This window comes from Ursus maritimus, unplaced genomic scaffold (assembly GCF_017311325.1).
Source record: "Ursus maritimus isolate PB19 unplaced genomic scaffold, ASM1731132v1 scaffold_24, whole genome shotgun sequence".
Lineage (NCBI taxonomy): Eukaryota > Metazoa > Chordata > Mammalia > Carnivora > Ursidae > Ursus > Ursus maritimus.
In genome coordinates this window covers 8,023,800-8,039,512 of record NW_024424897.1, presented here as the reverse complement: position 1 = coordinate 8,039,512, position 15,713 = coordinate 8,023,800, and the positions used below count along the sequence as shown (strand labels likewise).

Sequence of the window (15,713 nt, the reverse complement as noted above, 5' to 3'; positions counted from 1 at the left end):
TGAGAAAATAGCCTGAAAATCCAGCACCAGGGAACGACTGTGCTTTGGGAAGCCCTGCAGAGCAGCAGGGACAAATGAGCGCAGGCCCTTCTGGCTCTGGGATAGTTAAACGTCTTGGGCAAAGAAAAATGTTTTGAGAATGCCGCTGTTGTTAAAATCATACCCAATCACAACAAAAATAGACTGGGTTTTTGTGGGTTTTTTCTTTCTTTTCTTTTCTTTTCTTTTCTTTTTTTTTTTTTTTGTTTTTGGTTTTCGGGGTTTTTTTGAACTCAGATTGTAAATCTGGATTGTAAATCAACCCAGAGAAGCTCCTAAGAAAGTTCCAGACATCCTTGGCATAATGCTATCATCCCAAATTGATCACTTCCTGGAGGGGGAGGGGGGAGCCCAAACTCACTCGTTCAGAGCAGTTCTGTAGTGTTTGTTCACGTGTCAGTCTTATTACCTTTTAATCAGTTGTTCCTTTTGACTCAAAAAGGGATTACAGAGCACCTCAGAATGGAGCTCAGGGGCATGTGGACCCTAGTGGCTCTTTTTACTCCTGACCCAGGTCCCCAGGAGACACTTGCAGACCGGACTAAGGTGAAGAGCAGACTCAAAGTCTTCTGGTAGCAAGGAGATGCCCCATGTGAGCTAGGATCCACGTTGCTGGACGAAGAGACCATTTACCCTAATCTGAATAGCACCCAACACTGAGAGAGCCCTGAACGCCAAGCTTCCGGCGGGTCACTACACCTGGCTCCAACCGTTGATCTGAACCAGTGTTCACGGAAGCATTTTCAAGCCTGTCAGCATGTTCCTATGTCTACACATCTCAACACGTACTCCAAAGACGATCTTACTGATGTAACACAGACTGCAAGGTAGCCCATGAGTTTCAGAAATACTGTTTCTGTTTTAAAAACAAAACAAAACAAAACTCTAGTGATTTTAAAGCTTATAGAAAGCAGCACACATATTTCATAAGTGAGCATTCACTGACTCCATGCTGCAGTCGTGTTCCCCTGCCTACAAGCGTGTTAGAAGGCATCCTGTGAAAGTTAGTTACCTTTCGTTTTCCTATCAGGTTTGAGGGAAAAAAGTGCATTGGACCCAGTCTATCAAATCAATAGACAAGTTCATTGCTTATCTGCAGCAATATTTCATTCTCTCAGGAAGTAAATACGTCAACATGCACACACATGCATGCACACATATGCATGCGAACATGGACACGTGTCCACACACACTGGAGAGGCCTCATTCCCCCTTCACACACAGAGGCTATCAATGAAAGGGAGTATTTGCAATATCTTCCTGAAGCATATACCTTAGTCCAAAGAACATGGGTTGATGAAGGAAGGAACCATCTGATTCTCAATAAGGTGGAACTGATCCAGAAACAATGATAAAATTCCTGCAAAGAAAGGGATCCCAGGTCTAATGACTGGGTTCTTAGACAACTGTAACCACCCTCCAGAGACTATAAAAGAAATCAAGCATCAAAATCGTACTATGACTATTTGTAATTGCTGCGTAATGGCTTGTTCAGGCATCTGCTACCACAAGCCTTGTAGGTGGAGACCAAGCTCATGGATTAGACTCAGCCAAGCAAAGTGGTTGGCTTGATGGAGTATGAATGAATGAATTTAATGAACTAATGAAAAAAAAAGACGACGAAGAACATGAAAGTGCCTTACAAAAGGGAAAGAAAACAACGAATCTTTGCAGCACCAAGACTGGTCCTACCCCACCAGAAACCTGGTGGGAAGACAAGGAAACAAAAGGATAATGGGGAACCCTTACTCCAAGCTCCAAGAATAACACACAATTCTAAAACATCCCATGAAGACGTTAGGATAGGAGATGAGCATGGGATGTTAGGAAAGAGAAGCCAAACAGGGCAGTGGGTAGGGGAAAGTACAGACTGAGACTCTTAAAACCAAAAAGGCTAGGGTGTGGCTTCGAAGGGAAAAGATTGAGCTTCCAGGTCCTCGGTGCCCTACCTGCTGGTTTTCAGTCTGTCTCGTCCTCGAGTCCGTGCCAATAGTCTCGCGGCCTGAGTGTCCCTAGCTGCACCACGGCTTCCCACCGTCTGCACCGCAAGTGGGAGTACAAGGCGAAGTTGCCTTTGAGATGGAGGTGATGCAAACGAAGGGAAGTGCGTACATCGGGAGCTCATCGCCAGGGGTCTTCGGACCACCAGACAGAAGCATGAATGGGCTTTATTTCACTCAGTCAACAGACATGCCTCTAGTGCCTGGTGGGCACCAGGCACTGTGCTGGCCAGTCCTGACATACTGGAAATCAAAGTAAAATGTCTGTGAACCCACTTAGGTGTGCTTTTTCTGGGGAGAGGGTCACCAGCAATGGGTCTCAGCCAGGGGCAATGGCAGGACGGCAGGTGGCCTGTAGTGCACTCAGTGTATTCAGTACATTCAGAAGTATGTTCCGAAGTATGTTCCTCTGAGCAGCCCCAGCCTGGCCCCAGGCTGCCCCCTCCACAAGCAGAAGCTAGGCTGCAATTCAAACTCTTCGAGTTGACATCCTCCTGCAAGCCCCTGCCTGCTCTGTCTTATCTGCTCCCTACGCACAGTGCTCCAGGGGGCCTTTGGAAACGTCCGGGGCACTTCTGCCCCACTGCCACATCGACGAGGGGGTACTCCAGGCGTTTAGTGGCGGGGGACCAGGGCTCACTGAGCCACATGTAGTGCAGCCCCACAAGGAAACATCCAGACCCCAAATGCCAATAGCCCAACAGTGTATGGCATTCATCAGGCACTCGGGTGGTCTCCTCCCTACAAAATAGTCAAGACAGATGTTCTGAGGATGATGGGTTGGGGCTGGGGGGAAGAGGGGTCATCACGTGAGGGGCCAAATAAATCAGAGGTGAGTAGCTACTTCAGAGCACCTAGACGGACATCATGGAAACCCCTAGAAGAACTGTGACCTGATTTCGAGCCACCATTTCTATTCAATTCAAAATTTTTCAAATACTGAAATGTTACATTTTAAGTTTAAAGGTGCATCTCTGTTTCTTAAGGGAGAGGAAAACTGGTATCAGGGCCCTTTGCTAGTCAAGGCAGATGACTCACCTCCCCCTGGACCCCTCCGGTGGGGTCCCGGGGGTCTTGGAACCCTTGGGAGCCGTGGATTTCATTTCTGTTAAGCTCCCTACAGAGCAAAGGAAATAATTAGTAATTGGGTCAAAGAAGACACGGTGCTGTGAAGATAAGACCCATTGCTGCATTTAATGCGAGGCGCTCTAGAGTCCCGTCCTGGGCAAGGCGGCGTGCTTGTCTGCCTCCACGTGCCCAGGGAGAGGTGACAGGGAAATATCTCTGACTTTTGCACACCTAACTTAAAAGGGGAATGAGGGTGGGAGGGAGAACAGATCCCCCGCAGCCCCCCGCTACAGCTCTCCTCACCAGACTTTCAGAGTGCAGGTCTGTGGTTAAAACGCCCGGTCCTGCTGGTCAAGTCCTGTGATCAAACCCTGCCTCTGAGCAGCCTTCTGCATTCAGAATTTTAAACAAGCTTTCGGAGCCCCACGACATCCCATTAGCAGGACGGCGGGGAAGCCAGGAGGGCTCATTAGTTCTGGGAGAGCCGTTTCAATCTGGTTCTGGTTGTAGCCCTTCCTGCTCCCTCCCTTTGGTGTTAAACAGCGCGCCTCCCCAAGGCCTCACTCCCTGCACCCAATCCTGAAAATTGGCTGAGCGGCAGGACCCTGTGATCCAATCACTAGCAAAACTCGGCTCTGAAGTCTCTTGGTCAGCTAATAGGATCCCGTTAGATGCCGGCGTGGAGCCTACCCTCATCCCCAGTGCTCTTTTCCAGGCAGAGACCAGGAGGGAGCTCAAAGGGGAGAAACATGGTACTCTTAGACTCCTCAGGGTGAACAGTGTTGGATCATAAGACCCACAAAGAAAGAGAATTAATATGGCAAAGCTTTACCCCCTGGCTGCGGCAGACACACAAGCAGCAAGTCCATTCTGACACAAGCGGGTAATACCTCTAATCCAGTAGGGCCGGATGATGGGTGGGTTGAAGCATTGTCACCCAGAAAGGACACTAAGCAGGATGACTCCCGGGAGAGGAGTCCCTATAATAAATAAACCATAATAAACCTCAAGGTTGGGGTCTAGACTCTCATGGGGCTCCACCCCAAACATAGGGCAGGGACACTGACAAACAGATCGCCAAGATGAGTTTAATTAGCACTGCAAGCTAATGGGCTTCCGCTCCGCAAAGCCAACCCCAAGCGAAGGCCTGGGGGAGAACTTCACCCAGATCTGATTCTCCGGAAAGAGGGGCGGGTGGAATCTGCCCACGTGGCTCTCCAGACACAGAGGGAAGTGAGTGCCTCTGAAGAGCCTTTCCAACTGCTGCAGCTCCCGGGAAGGGCTGTGCTGGGGCCAAGGCGGCAGAGCCGGAGAGGACTCCCCAAGGTCTGCCCCTACTGAGAGCGAAGGAGGGGCTGGCCTCAGAGAGAGAGGAAGAAAGGGAGGGGACGGAGGAGATGAGCAGGGGTGTGGGCACAAAAAGAAGTTCCAAGGGTGAGATCCGAAGAGGTGAGTGTGAGACACCAGCAGAGACGAGACGAGACGAGACGAGACGAGACAAGGGGAACCGTCCTTGTGTTAGCCAGGCTCAGAGGTACTGCTGGACTGCGGGAAAGGAGGGGAGAGGTTACCATGGCAACACTGAGCAGAAAGAGCAGGCCGGGTAGATGAGCCCAGAGAAGGCACCTGCAGCCCCTGATAGCCACTCCGACGCTGCCCCTGCTAACTGGTGAGACTGTGTGGTGGCCGGTGCCTGAGCTCCCACTCGCCAACTCCAGGATCTCAGCCAGAGGCCACTGCCCCAGACTTCCAGGTCCCACGAGCCCAACAGGCAGAGGGGTCCTTGGTAGGCTCAGGGACAGACGAGGAATCTTGGAGCAGGAAGGGGGCCTCAGCAAGTTACTCAGCCCAAACTTCCACACTGCACAGTGAGCCCCTCTATGACTTCCCAGACCACTGGTCACCTAGCCTGTACTCAAATCCTTCCAGTGATGGGCAGCTTAGCCCTCTACACTGTTCCGGTGCTTACCACTTCAACTTTCCTTCTCTGAGCTAAGACACTGTTCTGTGTCCTGGGCAGAGAAAAAGGGAAGATAAGCAAGGTCCATTCTCATGCCGATGAGCCATGAGTCCAGGGTACTAGCACACCCCCGGACTCTACCCCCTTGCTCTTCAACACACACACACACACACACACACACACACACACACACACACACACATACACATACACAGAGGTTCTCTCCTCCTCACTTCCCAGTTCTCTAATTTTTCACATCTATCTTATGGCATATTTTTCCTTAACCACACATTTATGCTTCTTGAATTCCTTTAGGGATTTCCTTTTCCTGGGAAAAACCTCCTCTTCCAGCTCAGGGATGACCCGTTCTTTTCCAGTGTGGCCACTCCATCCCTGAGTTGGCCCAAATGTAAATGCCGCACATCTGTCTGAGCACCTTGCGGGCCTTAGAGACCCGAACGTGCTCAATGACTGGAGAATACAAACGCAAACTGAAAGCTTTCTGTACTTTTTAATATGGGCAGCAAAATCGCCACAATCTGGGCCAAAAAAAGATCCCACATCCAGGCACCCTGAGCCCGGGCCATGTGAGCAGCTGTCCTTCTAGAATAACGACGACTGATATTCACCAAGAGCACACAAAACACTAAAGCACTATTCTAAGCACTTTACACATATCATCCTCGCCTAGCTTCACAGCTGCTCCATGAGGTAATTACCGTCACCCCCATTTTGGAGAGAGAAACTGAGGGGGAAAAGGTTATGAAATTGCCCAACGTCTACTGCTAAGGGGTGGAGTCAGAATTCAAACCCAATCCCCCTGCAGTACCTATTTTCTGACCCATTCAACTCTGTATCATTTCTGTATTGTGACATCTCTTAGGAACCTGGTGACTTTTCAAATATGTATGCTTTCATCTACCATAAGCCTATAGATAACACCATACTTAATGGTGAAAGACTGAATGCCTTCTCCCTAAGATTAGGAATAAGGCAAGAATGTCTACTCTCACCACTCCTATTCAACAGTGTACTAGAAGTCTTGGCCAGTGCAAGTAAGACAAGAAAAAAAAAAATACAAGGCATACAGATTGGAAGTAATAAAATAGCCACTATTCACAGATAAGGCATAGAAAATCCCAAGGAATCAAAAAAAAAAAAAAAAAACCTCTTAGACCTAATAAATGACTTTAGCCAGGTTGCAGGAACAAGACTAACACACAAGAATAAATTATATTTCTGTAAAATAGCCATGAACAATCAGAAGTCAAAATTTAAAATACAGTATCACTTATAATAGCACCATAAAAGGAAATATTCAGGTATAAACCTAACCAAACAAGTGTAGGATATATATGCAGCAAACCACAAAATGCTGATAAAAGAAATCCAAGACAACTTAAATAAATGGAGAGATATACCATGTTCATGAAATAGAAGACTAATATTAGCAAGATGTCAATTTCCCCCAAATTGATTTATAGAGTCAATGCAATCACAACCAAAAGCCCATCAGGACTTTTTGTAGATTTTAACAAGCTGATTCTAAAATTGGCATATAAAGGCAAAGGAATAAACAAAAGAATTTTGAAAAAGAACAAAGTGGGAGGACACACAGTATCTGATTTTGAGATGTACAATAAAGCTACCATAATTAAGAGAGGGTGATACTGGTAAAAGAATAAGCACATAAACTAAAGAAGCAGAATGCAGAGTCCAAAAACAGACCCATACAAATATGGTCAATTAATTTTTTTACAAAAGCACAAAGTCAATTCAATGGAGAAAGCTCAGTCTTTCCAATACATAGTGCTGCAACAATGGAACATCTATATGGAAAAAGCTGAACCTCAAAGTGTACCCCACTCCTTATCTAAAAATAAATAAGTAACTCAAAATGAAGGGCTCTGCGTGGGAGCACCAAGGACATATTCAAGACCCACTTATGGGACTGTTAGAAGCTTCCTTATGTTTCGTTAAACCATATTAAAAGGCCCATTGGTTTTCCAAGAAGATCTGAATCTCCTTGAGTGCTCAATGTCTCCTAATTGTTTTTATATGTACAACAGGAGCATCCCTACTGGAAAGAACATAATCAATGGTTACTAGGGTTGACTTGAGCAAACCTTACCAAGGCTTACTGAGGATTGGTGCTGTGAAATCACCAGGGGTGCCCTGATCTGCTCTGAAAGACAGCAGACTTCTGGCCTACTGTACCTAAGAGTTGCAAGAGACATCGTACGCATCCTCTCCTGCCATCCCCGCTGAATGCCTCTGCCTCCCCTACCAGCTGATGATTAGTTTGGGATAATCAAGGAGTCAAGGAGCCCTGGGAATTAGATCTGTCTGGGTGATCAAGTAGGAAGTCCCTGGCACATCCCTTAATAGCTCCCGCTCCAAAATGCTACAACCCTTGAGATCATGTTTCATTGAGACAATTGATTTAGTTTTAAGACACTTGGAGCTATTTTCTTTCTCCAGCCCTAGGAGGGGAAACGCACTAGAGAGAAGAACGGAGAACAAAATACCATAATGCATACAACACGAATAAGAGAAGGCAGGTCAGACAAACCGTGCGTGCTAACAAAGGACGCCTGGGACGAATGGAGCACATCACAGACTCCTTCTCTTTAAGGCAGGATTGCACTGACCCCATCCCGGATGCTAGAGTTGTTGGTGTTGACTACACGAATTCAAACCCTACTCCTCCCGCTCCCCAGCAGCCCCTGCCTTCTCTAAGGCTGCCTGTCTCAGTGAGTGGCACCTCCCAGTTCTGGGGGCTCACAACCAGCTTCCATTCCTTCTTAGGCACTTTCCTTAATGGGCCCAAGGAAAAGATAAATAAACAAACAATGGCGATGGGCATGAATACGTGGAGGGACTCCTAAAGATCTTAAATACTTGAAACCAGAGTGCTACCCTGTGCTTCTCCAGCTTAAGGGGCTTCTGCAAAAAAATCCCATCCGAAAAATAAAACACAACAGTCTGAAAGGAGCCTAGGTTGCATGACTTTTTGGCAGCAGCCCCCTCCATCTCCGGGTAATAAAAGCCTGGCAGGAATATCCTAACAGGGGGCTGGCACTGCCCAAGCCACTTGTCTGCTCTGCGTCCCAAAAGCACATTAAAAACACATTTCCCAGCGTAATGGACTTATGAGCTGAAATGAATGTGTCAGAACTCTTATAAATATCATAGAACCTGCTAGCCCAGCAAATGTTAAATTTTGCATAAGAAGACAGTATCCCTAACTCCTCAGTAGACACTTAATGAATATTTCAAAGAGCCCCGGCAGCTGCTCTATGGGCTCCTGATGAATCAAATGGGGTTTTAGTACTGCCAGGATTAGCCTCCTTTTGTCTCCTCCCGTTTTCTCCCACCTCCCTCACTTGTGCGTGACACACAGGCCCCTCCAGACTAACCAAGTTCCTGGAGCCCAGTCATGGAACGATCGGAGGAGGGGACCGGTCAGCGTCCTGGGTTGAGAAGTGTCCCCCCAAAATTCCACATCCACCCAGAACTTCCGAATGCGACCTTACTTGAAAACAGAGATGGAATGGCAGGTGTCATTAGTTAAGAGATGGTCATACTGGATGAGGTTGAGTCCTAAAGCCCACAATCGGTGTCTTTACAAGAGAAGGAAGAGGGGGATCAGACACAGACACACAAGGAACGAGGCCATGTACTGATAACAGCGGTAGAGCCCGGAGGGGTACAGCCACAAGCCAAGGAACGCCAGAGCCGCCAGCAGTTCTCAGAGTCAAGGAAGACTCCTCCCCCAGAGCCTTCAGGAAGAGCGTGGCCCTGCTGACAAGAATTTCAGACTTCCGGTCTCCAGATCTGTGAGAGTATAAATTTCTGTGGTTTGAAGCCACGAGTTTGCGGTACGACGTTATGGCAGCCCTAGCAAATGAACATTGTCAGGAGAGGACGTCTATAAGTTTGCTTGTGCATTCGTACTGATCTCCCCCAAAGATACCTGGGCCTATCACTTTGTGGGATAGCTAGCTTTGTCCCACCCCCTTAATTTCATCAGCATAGGCAGTGCACCTGCCAGCAGCCTTCCACCATCAGACTTCAAATCACCTGACCTACTTTCTTGGCGCTGACCCTGAGGACATTTTCAGCTTCCTTCAGCCCTGCTCCGTACCCCTTTCTCTGCGTCCCCAGCCCCTCCGGCTATGAGTCCAACAGACGAGGAAGCAGAAATATGGTGAGAGGATCTAAAAAAACAGAAAGAAACCAGGAGAACCCTGTTCTCTTGCCACCTGGTATTCCTTTAGGCTGACTACTATCCACAGGGAGATGACTTTTTAAAAAATTGTGAAGCGCTGCTATGGGCGGAACTGCGTGCCCCTCAAATGCCTATGTCGAAGCCTTAACCCCCAGAACGTCACTGGATTTGGAGACAGGATCTTTCAAGAGGTAATCAGGTGGAAATGAGGTCATTACGGTGGGCCCCTAATCCCATCTAACCGGTAAGGAGAGAGAAGGACACTGCACGCACAGAGGGGAGTCCAGGTGAGGTCCCAGAGAGAAAGCAGCCACCTACAAAAACCAAGGAGGGGGCCGGAGAGGACACCAGTCCAGCCGACACCTCGACCTTAGGCTTCCAGCCTCCGGAACTGGCGGGAAATACGTTTCTGCTGTTTAAGCCACCCAGCCTGTGGGACTTTGTTATGGCAGCCCGAATAGAACTGCCTCTAAGTCCAGGCCGTGTGAAAATGCACACACCCCAGATGACTGCCTCGCTTGGGAAGAGGCAACACAGACGGGAGAAGTGCAACCTGGGTGTTCAACATCAGGTGAAACACGATGCCTTCCAGAAGCACAAGAATCTATAAAATGTATGCACCTAATAATGTTCCCAGGAGCTGGGACATGCGAACTGTCGCTCGCCCCACCCACGCAGAGCCCTGGCCAAGGGGGTATTTCTGTGTGACTTCCTTCTTTTATTCCACGTCCACGGTGCCAAGCGCTCCTGGTGATTGTTTTTATTGAACACTCTGCTCTTCGTCCTCCTGCAAAACATTTTCCTACTTCCCTGTATTAAGATGGGGCACATTTTAATAGCCCCAGCACTGTTGCCATGGGTTGGCAGGTTTGGCTCATTCCCAACCTTTTAATGAAGAAACCCAGGCTACAGGCCCTAGTCCGGAAGGGAGGTGGCAATGCCAGGACCTGCCTATTTTCCGGGCCCCAGACAACTCTCCCTTAGGCCAGGAGAAGACTTTCAAGTGTCCCCTCACCAACCAGTTACAGGGGGGAAAAGAAAGAGTCTAATTGCTAAAACCACATGCCAAGACATTAAATTTACATTAAAAACGGTGACGTTGTTCTTTCATCTTTAGCGATCTTACTGATCAAAAGTCGAAGTTACTAAGAAACCTTTCATAACAAACCTGAACATGTGATTTTAGAGACCTGATTCCAAAGAAACATTCAGACTCTCTCCTAGGGGCTAGCTCTGACTCCTGATAGAGAATCTGTCCCCGGTTAAAATGCAAACGCCTGAGTACCACACTGTGGACTGTTGGATACCTCAGTGCTTGGCAGTTGTAGCCAATCTTTTCCCGGAGGCACCTAAGGGGGTATGTTTAACTGGGAAAATAGGGGAGAGCCCAAGGTTAAAAGGGGACAGTAGGATACCTGGAGGAAAACAGAGGGTATCCTGAGGAAGGACAAAGACATCGGAGAACACCCGGATTCCATTCTGGGTCTGAATGGGCAAGTCCCCCTGGGTGCTGATCTGGGGGTCAGGCACGTGGGAACCTTGAGTCAGAAGAGGCAAATCCTCTCCCCCAAGCTCAGTTCTGTCTCCACAGGGGGATACGACCCAGCAAAGTAGCATAACCAAGAAGGAATTCGAGATGTAGGTAACAGCAAATAAATGTTGCCGACGGGCTGGTGACGGCAGCTCGTGCAAACCTAGCACCCACTGAACACCAGGTCTGCATCGGTTTCATTTTGCAAAACACGGCTTCTAATGGGCCAGGCTGTCTAGTTAGAATTATTCCTGCCGGGCGAGTTCTCCTATTAGAAAAGAACAGGACGTTAAGGAAAAATCTGTTTCTAACTAGAGTTTCTCATAGCTTATGCTTTCCTGACTCAAGTCCCCATTCACTTACCCTTCGACAAGCTTTGGAAAGGTTTACGCAAGATAAACAGGTGCCGCTTCATAACTAACTAATTCCCCAAATTAAATCCCGGAAAATAATGCCTCCTCCTGTTCCTTCCACAGATACACAGAATTACAGATGATTCTCCATCTGCCATGCTAATGGGTCAGTGGGAAAAAACAACCAAACCTCACTCTTGAAGAAGAGTTTCAACACCCTCCGTCAGAACAAACAACAGATTGAAACGGGCAGTTAAAGAATGGACTGATTCACTTTTTACTACCTTTTTTGAACCTAGAGGGAGTGTTAATAAAAAAAATAAAAATAAAAATAGAAGTCCAACTGAGCAGCTGAATGGGGAAGGTTAAGGCAAAACAAAGAACAAAAAAACAAAACAAAAAAACCACCAAGATCTAGATGAATGCCAGGGTCACGGAGCCACCTGAAGTGACGGGTGTTCCCGGCCTTTGGCTTCGAAAAACACATATTATTTTGCATAAAATGTCAAGAGATATATGAACCCTTTGGTGCCCATTCATGGACCCCAGAGTATAGAACCTCTGGCCTAATTTCTAGAATTTACTCATCAATATAACTGCCCACAGAGAGGTACCTATAAAAAGGCTCTCTGCCACATTCTTTATAAAAGCACACAGTGCCATCAAGAGGGCATTAATTAAGATCATGGCCAGTAACAAGAATGCAATGAATCTATGAGCACTCCAGGACACAAAGGCCAAAAATGTGTTTTCGCCGAAAAACCCAAAGTAAGCAACATTGGGCCAAGCAGGACTGTATAAACATAATATTTCTAAAAGGGCACACAAGGAACTAGAACCAGTGTGTGTGCCTGAGTTGAAAGCCTGGACCAAAAAGGGTTTGAAGTTGGAAGAAAAATTGCTTTTCTATTTTTAATCCATGTTATTACTTTTTTAATTAAAAGAAAACTAGTTGGAGAGAGATAAATAAATGGCTGAATCGAGAGAGAGAGAGAGAGAGAGAGAGAGACTGATGGTTTTAAAAGAACTTCTGGTCTCGCTAAGTCCCAAAATATCCCCAGCCTTGAGAATAATATCGTAAAACATTTGGCACCAAGACATAAATAGGAAAGTATCTCATAAATGCTTCCCCCAGCTCGGTGGGGCTGCTGCCGCTCAGAACAGCTGAACCTCTCCCACAGTGGGGCTTTCCTGGCTTTTTCTCTCACTGAACCAATTATGGAACATTATCATAGCAGCACCAATATTATTTTTTAAAGGCCGATGTTATTCACTAAATACCCATTAAACTGATCTCCTTGCTCCATTTACAGCCCGCTGAAGGGCAAATCCAGATGGCTCAAATAATGCATCTTTGGGCTCCAATCTGCATGCGGCCGGTCAGCAAACAGCCATTATCAGCTTTAGAGTCTTGAATTGCCTGACACCCACAGGTGTGTCCAGGTGAGCAGAAGAGCGACCTTTCTGGAGACGGCTGGGCCCCCTCCGGCTCGGCAGACCACCTCTGTGCTCTCACAAGGGATCTTTGCCTTTGCATCTGACCAGTTAGTGATGGCGACTGAGGGTAGCCTGGTCACAGGCTGTGCCTAGGTGTTTGTTCCTCAGAAGAGGACAGGCCTGCATCTCCCCCCGACACAGCCCCCCACTCAGCCCTTCACCCTGGGTTGCCAAGAAGATCCAAGAGTCCTGGGAAGCTCTCCTGCAGAGCCAACTCCCACTGGCCCTATGTTCTCCTGGCCCCACTGGACGAGGTCTACCCAAGGGACTACCACTGTTTCAATCTTTTTTGATTGACAGGCTCTGAACCTTTCCCCCCACGCCCCCCATGGCTTGAACATTAAAAAAAATGGGATAGAATAAAATCTGGCCTACTTTTTCATCTGAGAGAAGGCTCAGAATCAGAACTTTATTATAAAGCCTTCAGAGGGGTATGCATCATATAGCTAGTAAGGGGCGACAGAAGCCTTCTGTCTCTGTGTTCCCATGGTTTGGCATGACACATGACAAGCTTTCCTGGAGGGTGGGACTCCGTCCTGGTCTCTAGATAGCTCCTGACTCTCCAACAGAAGGGGAACAGCAGGAAACACCCAAGCCGCTCTGACTGGAGTAGGAATGGCACGTGTGATCGGAGGCAGGGGGCAGGATGCTCGCGCTAACCCTCTCCTACGGGGGCTGACGTTAGATGAGTCTGCACTTCCTGATTACAACCCACCGAGGAAGGTGTAAGAGGCGGTGAGGATCGAAGAAATTCAAGTTCTGCATGAATAATGCATGCCGGACGTGGTCGGAACACAGATCGACGAGAACGGGCATCACTGCAACTTCTGCACATTTACTCCCCCTGAGGTCTAGGGAGCGCCTTAGCCTACACGTGGTGAGAAGATCAAATTCAAATACCAGCGCGGAAACGGGAAAGGACTCTCCTCCCTTGAATCACTAATGCGAAGACGGTGACCAGGCGCCAGTCTGTTACTCCCCGATTCACCGAGAGAGAACCTTGTGCAAGGGACGAGGCACCCCATTCTCAGCATCTTTTTCCTGGTTTTAGCCCCAAGTCCATGGTCTATGGAGGAAGTGGGGAGGGCAGGGGCATACACTTCACAGCCTGGGACTTCAATAAATTCAAAGGGAAAGAAAGGCATCCACCTCTCCTTACGCTAACTGGCCAGATGCCCTGAATGAGTCCGCGATGATGAGATGGGGAGGGGCAGCCTTCCCTGGAGACTGGAAAACCGTGTACCCCTCTTCCAGTGCACCCTCTGCTCCTTCTCGGGGGGCCACGGCCTGGCTGCACCTCCCCCGCAGAGATTAGCCACTGCAAGGTGTGCCCTCTTGGGGAGTGCGTTCCCTCTACCTTAAGAGAAAAGGTGTTTGGGGGCTTTCTGGCTCCCAACTGAATCAGTGAGAGAAACAGCCACAGTTTCCCAGGTGCATCAAAAAGAAGAAAGTCGTGTGGATGGAAAGGAGCATTCGGGGTGGGTCAGACAGCAGGAGATGGAAAATGCTAGGTGCTGTAACCCAAATCAGCCCAGGCCCATCAGAGGGGTCCCAGTGCACTTGGCCCAGCTGGAAAGACAAAGAGAAGGCCCTGTGAGCTCCTGTGCGGTAAGCAGGTGATTTGGAGAGCAACAGGAAGGGAAGGCACGGGGCCAGACACCGGTTCGGCCCCGTGCCACCGTGGGGTAAGTCACATGCACGGACAGGACAGAACACCAGCCCTTTCCCTTGTCCTTCCTCTGCCACCAGGCCCGAGCCTAGGCTGCCTGACTCAGCCCCAGGTCTGCAGGGAGCTTGCCTGGAAGAAGCCCAGCTCTACCTATCCGGATGGAAAGTTCACTCTCAGGGAAGAGCAGCCCGGGGCCCTCAGTGTCAGACTTCTTCATCGACGCAGGGGTGAAGTTCAGTGCCAGGGCCGTCGGGGGGTCTTCTGCGGCACCCTGAAACAAGAAACAGTGATGTCACTGCAACACCCCCACCACCTTCACTCCCCAGACCCTTCCAGCTCCGAGCCACCCAGGGCAGCCAGCTGGTCTCTCCCAAAAGCGCCAGGGCTGGCTCACAAGGAAGACCATGAGCTTTCTGGTTGTAGAGCTTCGGGGTGACAAAAACCCTAGGATCTGAGGACCGATCGCTGCTGATCCTAGAAATAGGAAGAACGTGCACTGGGAAAGAGGGGGGCCCCAGCCCCTACCTCATCACCGCAGGGTTAAAGGCACAAGGGACACAGCTCCCGAACAGTCCCAAGAAGGCTATGTGGTAGGTTCTCTCGGATGGCAGCCTTGCTACAGGAACAAGGTCAACATTTCTTAGGAACTGACCCCCTTCATGTTTCTCATGAGAGCCAAAGGAGAAGCGATCCAAACAGAAGCATCCCGAAAGAAGGAAAGAGTGCCAGTTGCAGGGACCCAACATACTTGGAGTTAAGTCCAGATGGACCTTAAGACGGCCATGTCATCCTTGTGCTTTGCCCAGCTAGTTAATGTGACTGTCTCTGCATTAACTAGGCAAAATCTTGAGTTTGTTCCCCAGGTTTATGTAACTAGTACTTAGAGACTGCCAACTTTGCGGCTCCTTGGTGAACAAGACAAAGTCACAGCCTGTCATAGGGCCTACATCCCAGTAGGAATAGATAAATGAATCCATAAGGGGGCCAAAGGCATCCGTGGAAACCCCTCCAACCCCGCCGACAGCTTACAAATGCACAGGACCCTGATGGGAAGGAGGAAAATGGGTAAACACCGCTAAAAGGGCTTTCCTCCTCCACCTTCATCCGAACACGCGGATGCCAGTCGCTAAGGCAAGGTGAGTCGAATCATCTCGATGCGGGGAAGAGAAACAAAAAAAAACCCCACCAAGATATTTTTTGGAATCCAGGCAAAAATAGTTCCAAACAGAAGTTTCCATCTAAAATACGCGTATCTAGTATGGGAGAGAAGACTGCTCGATGCCGATCTGATCACTGAAATGCTTCCATTTATAAGGAACTACTAAAATTCTTGGTTGAGCTTCTTTTATGAAGGTGTCTCATCAA

General features: G+C 48.5%; 1 protein-coding gene across 8 annotated transcripts in view; it reads right to left on the bottom strand.

Moving 5' to 3' along the window:
- SLC39A11 (solute carrier family 39 member 11) overlaps positions 1-15,713 on the bottom strand; it is a 582,750-nt gene that overhangs the window by 387,118 nt on the left and 179,919 nt on the right. For 7 of the 8 annotated variants that reach the window (XR_005837336.1, XM_008693699.2, XM_008693696.2 and 4 more), the window contains one exon: positions 14,478-14,619. Coding sequence is in view for 7 of the 8 variants with exons in the window: in XM_008693699.2 (XP_008691921.1) it covers positions 14,478-14,619 (142 nt within the window). In the remaining variant the exon portion in view is untranslated. The remainder of the gene's footprint in view (positions 1-14,477; positions 14,620-15,713) is intronic. The other variant, XM_040640315.1, reaches the window with a different exon arrangement.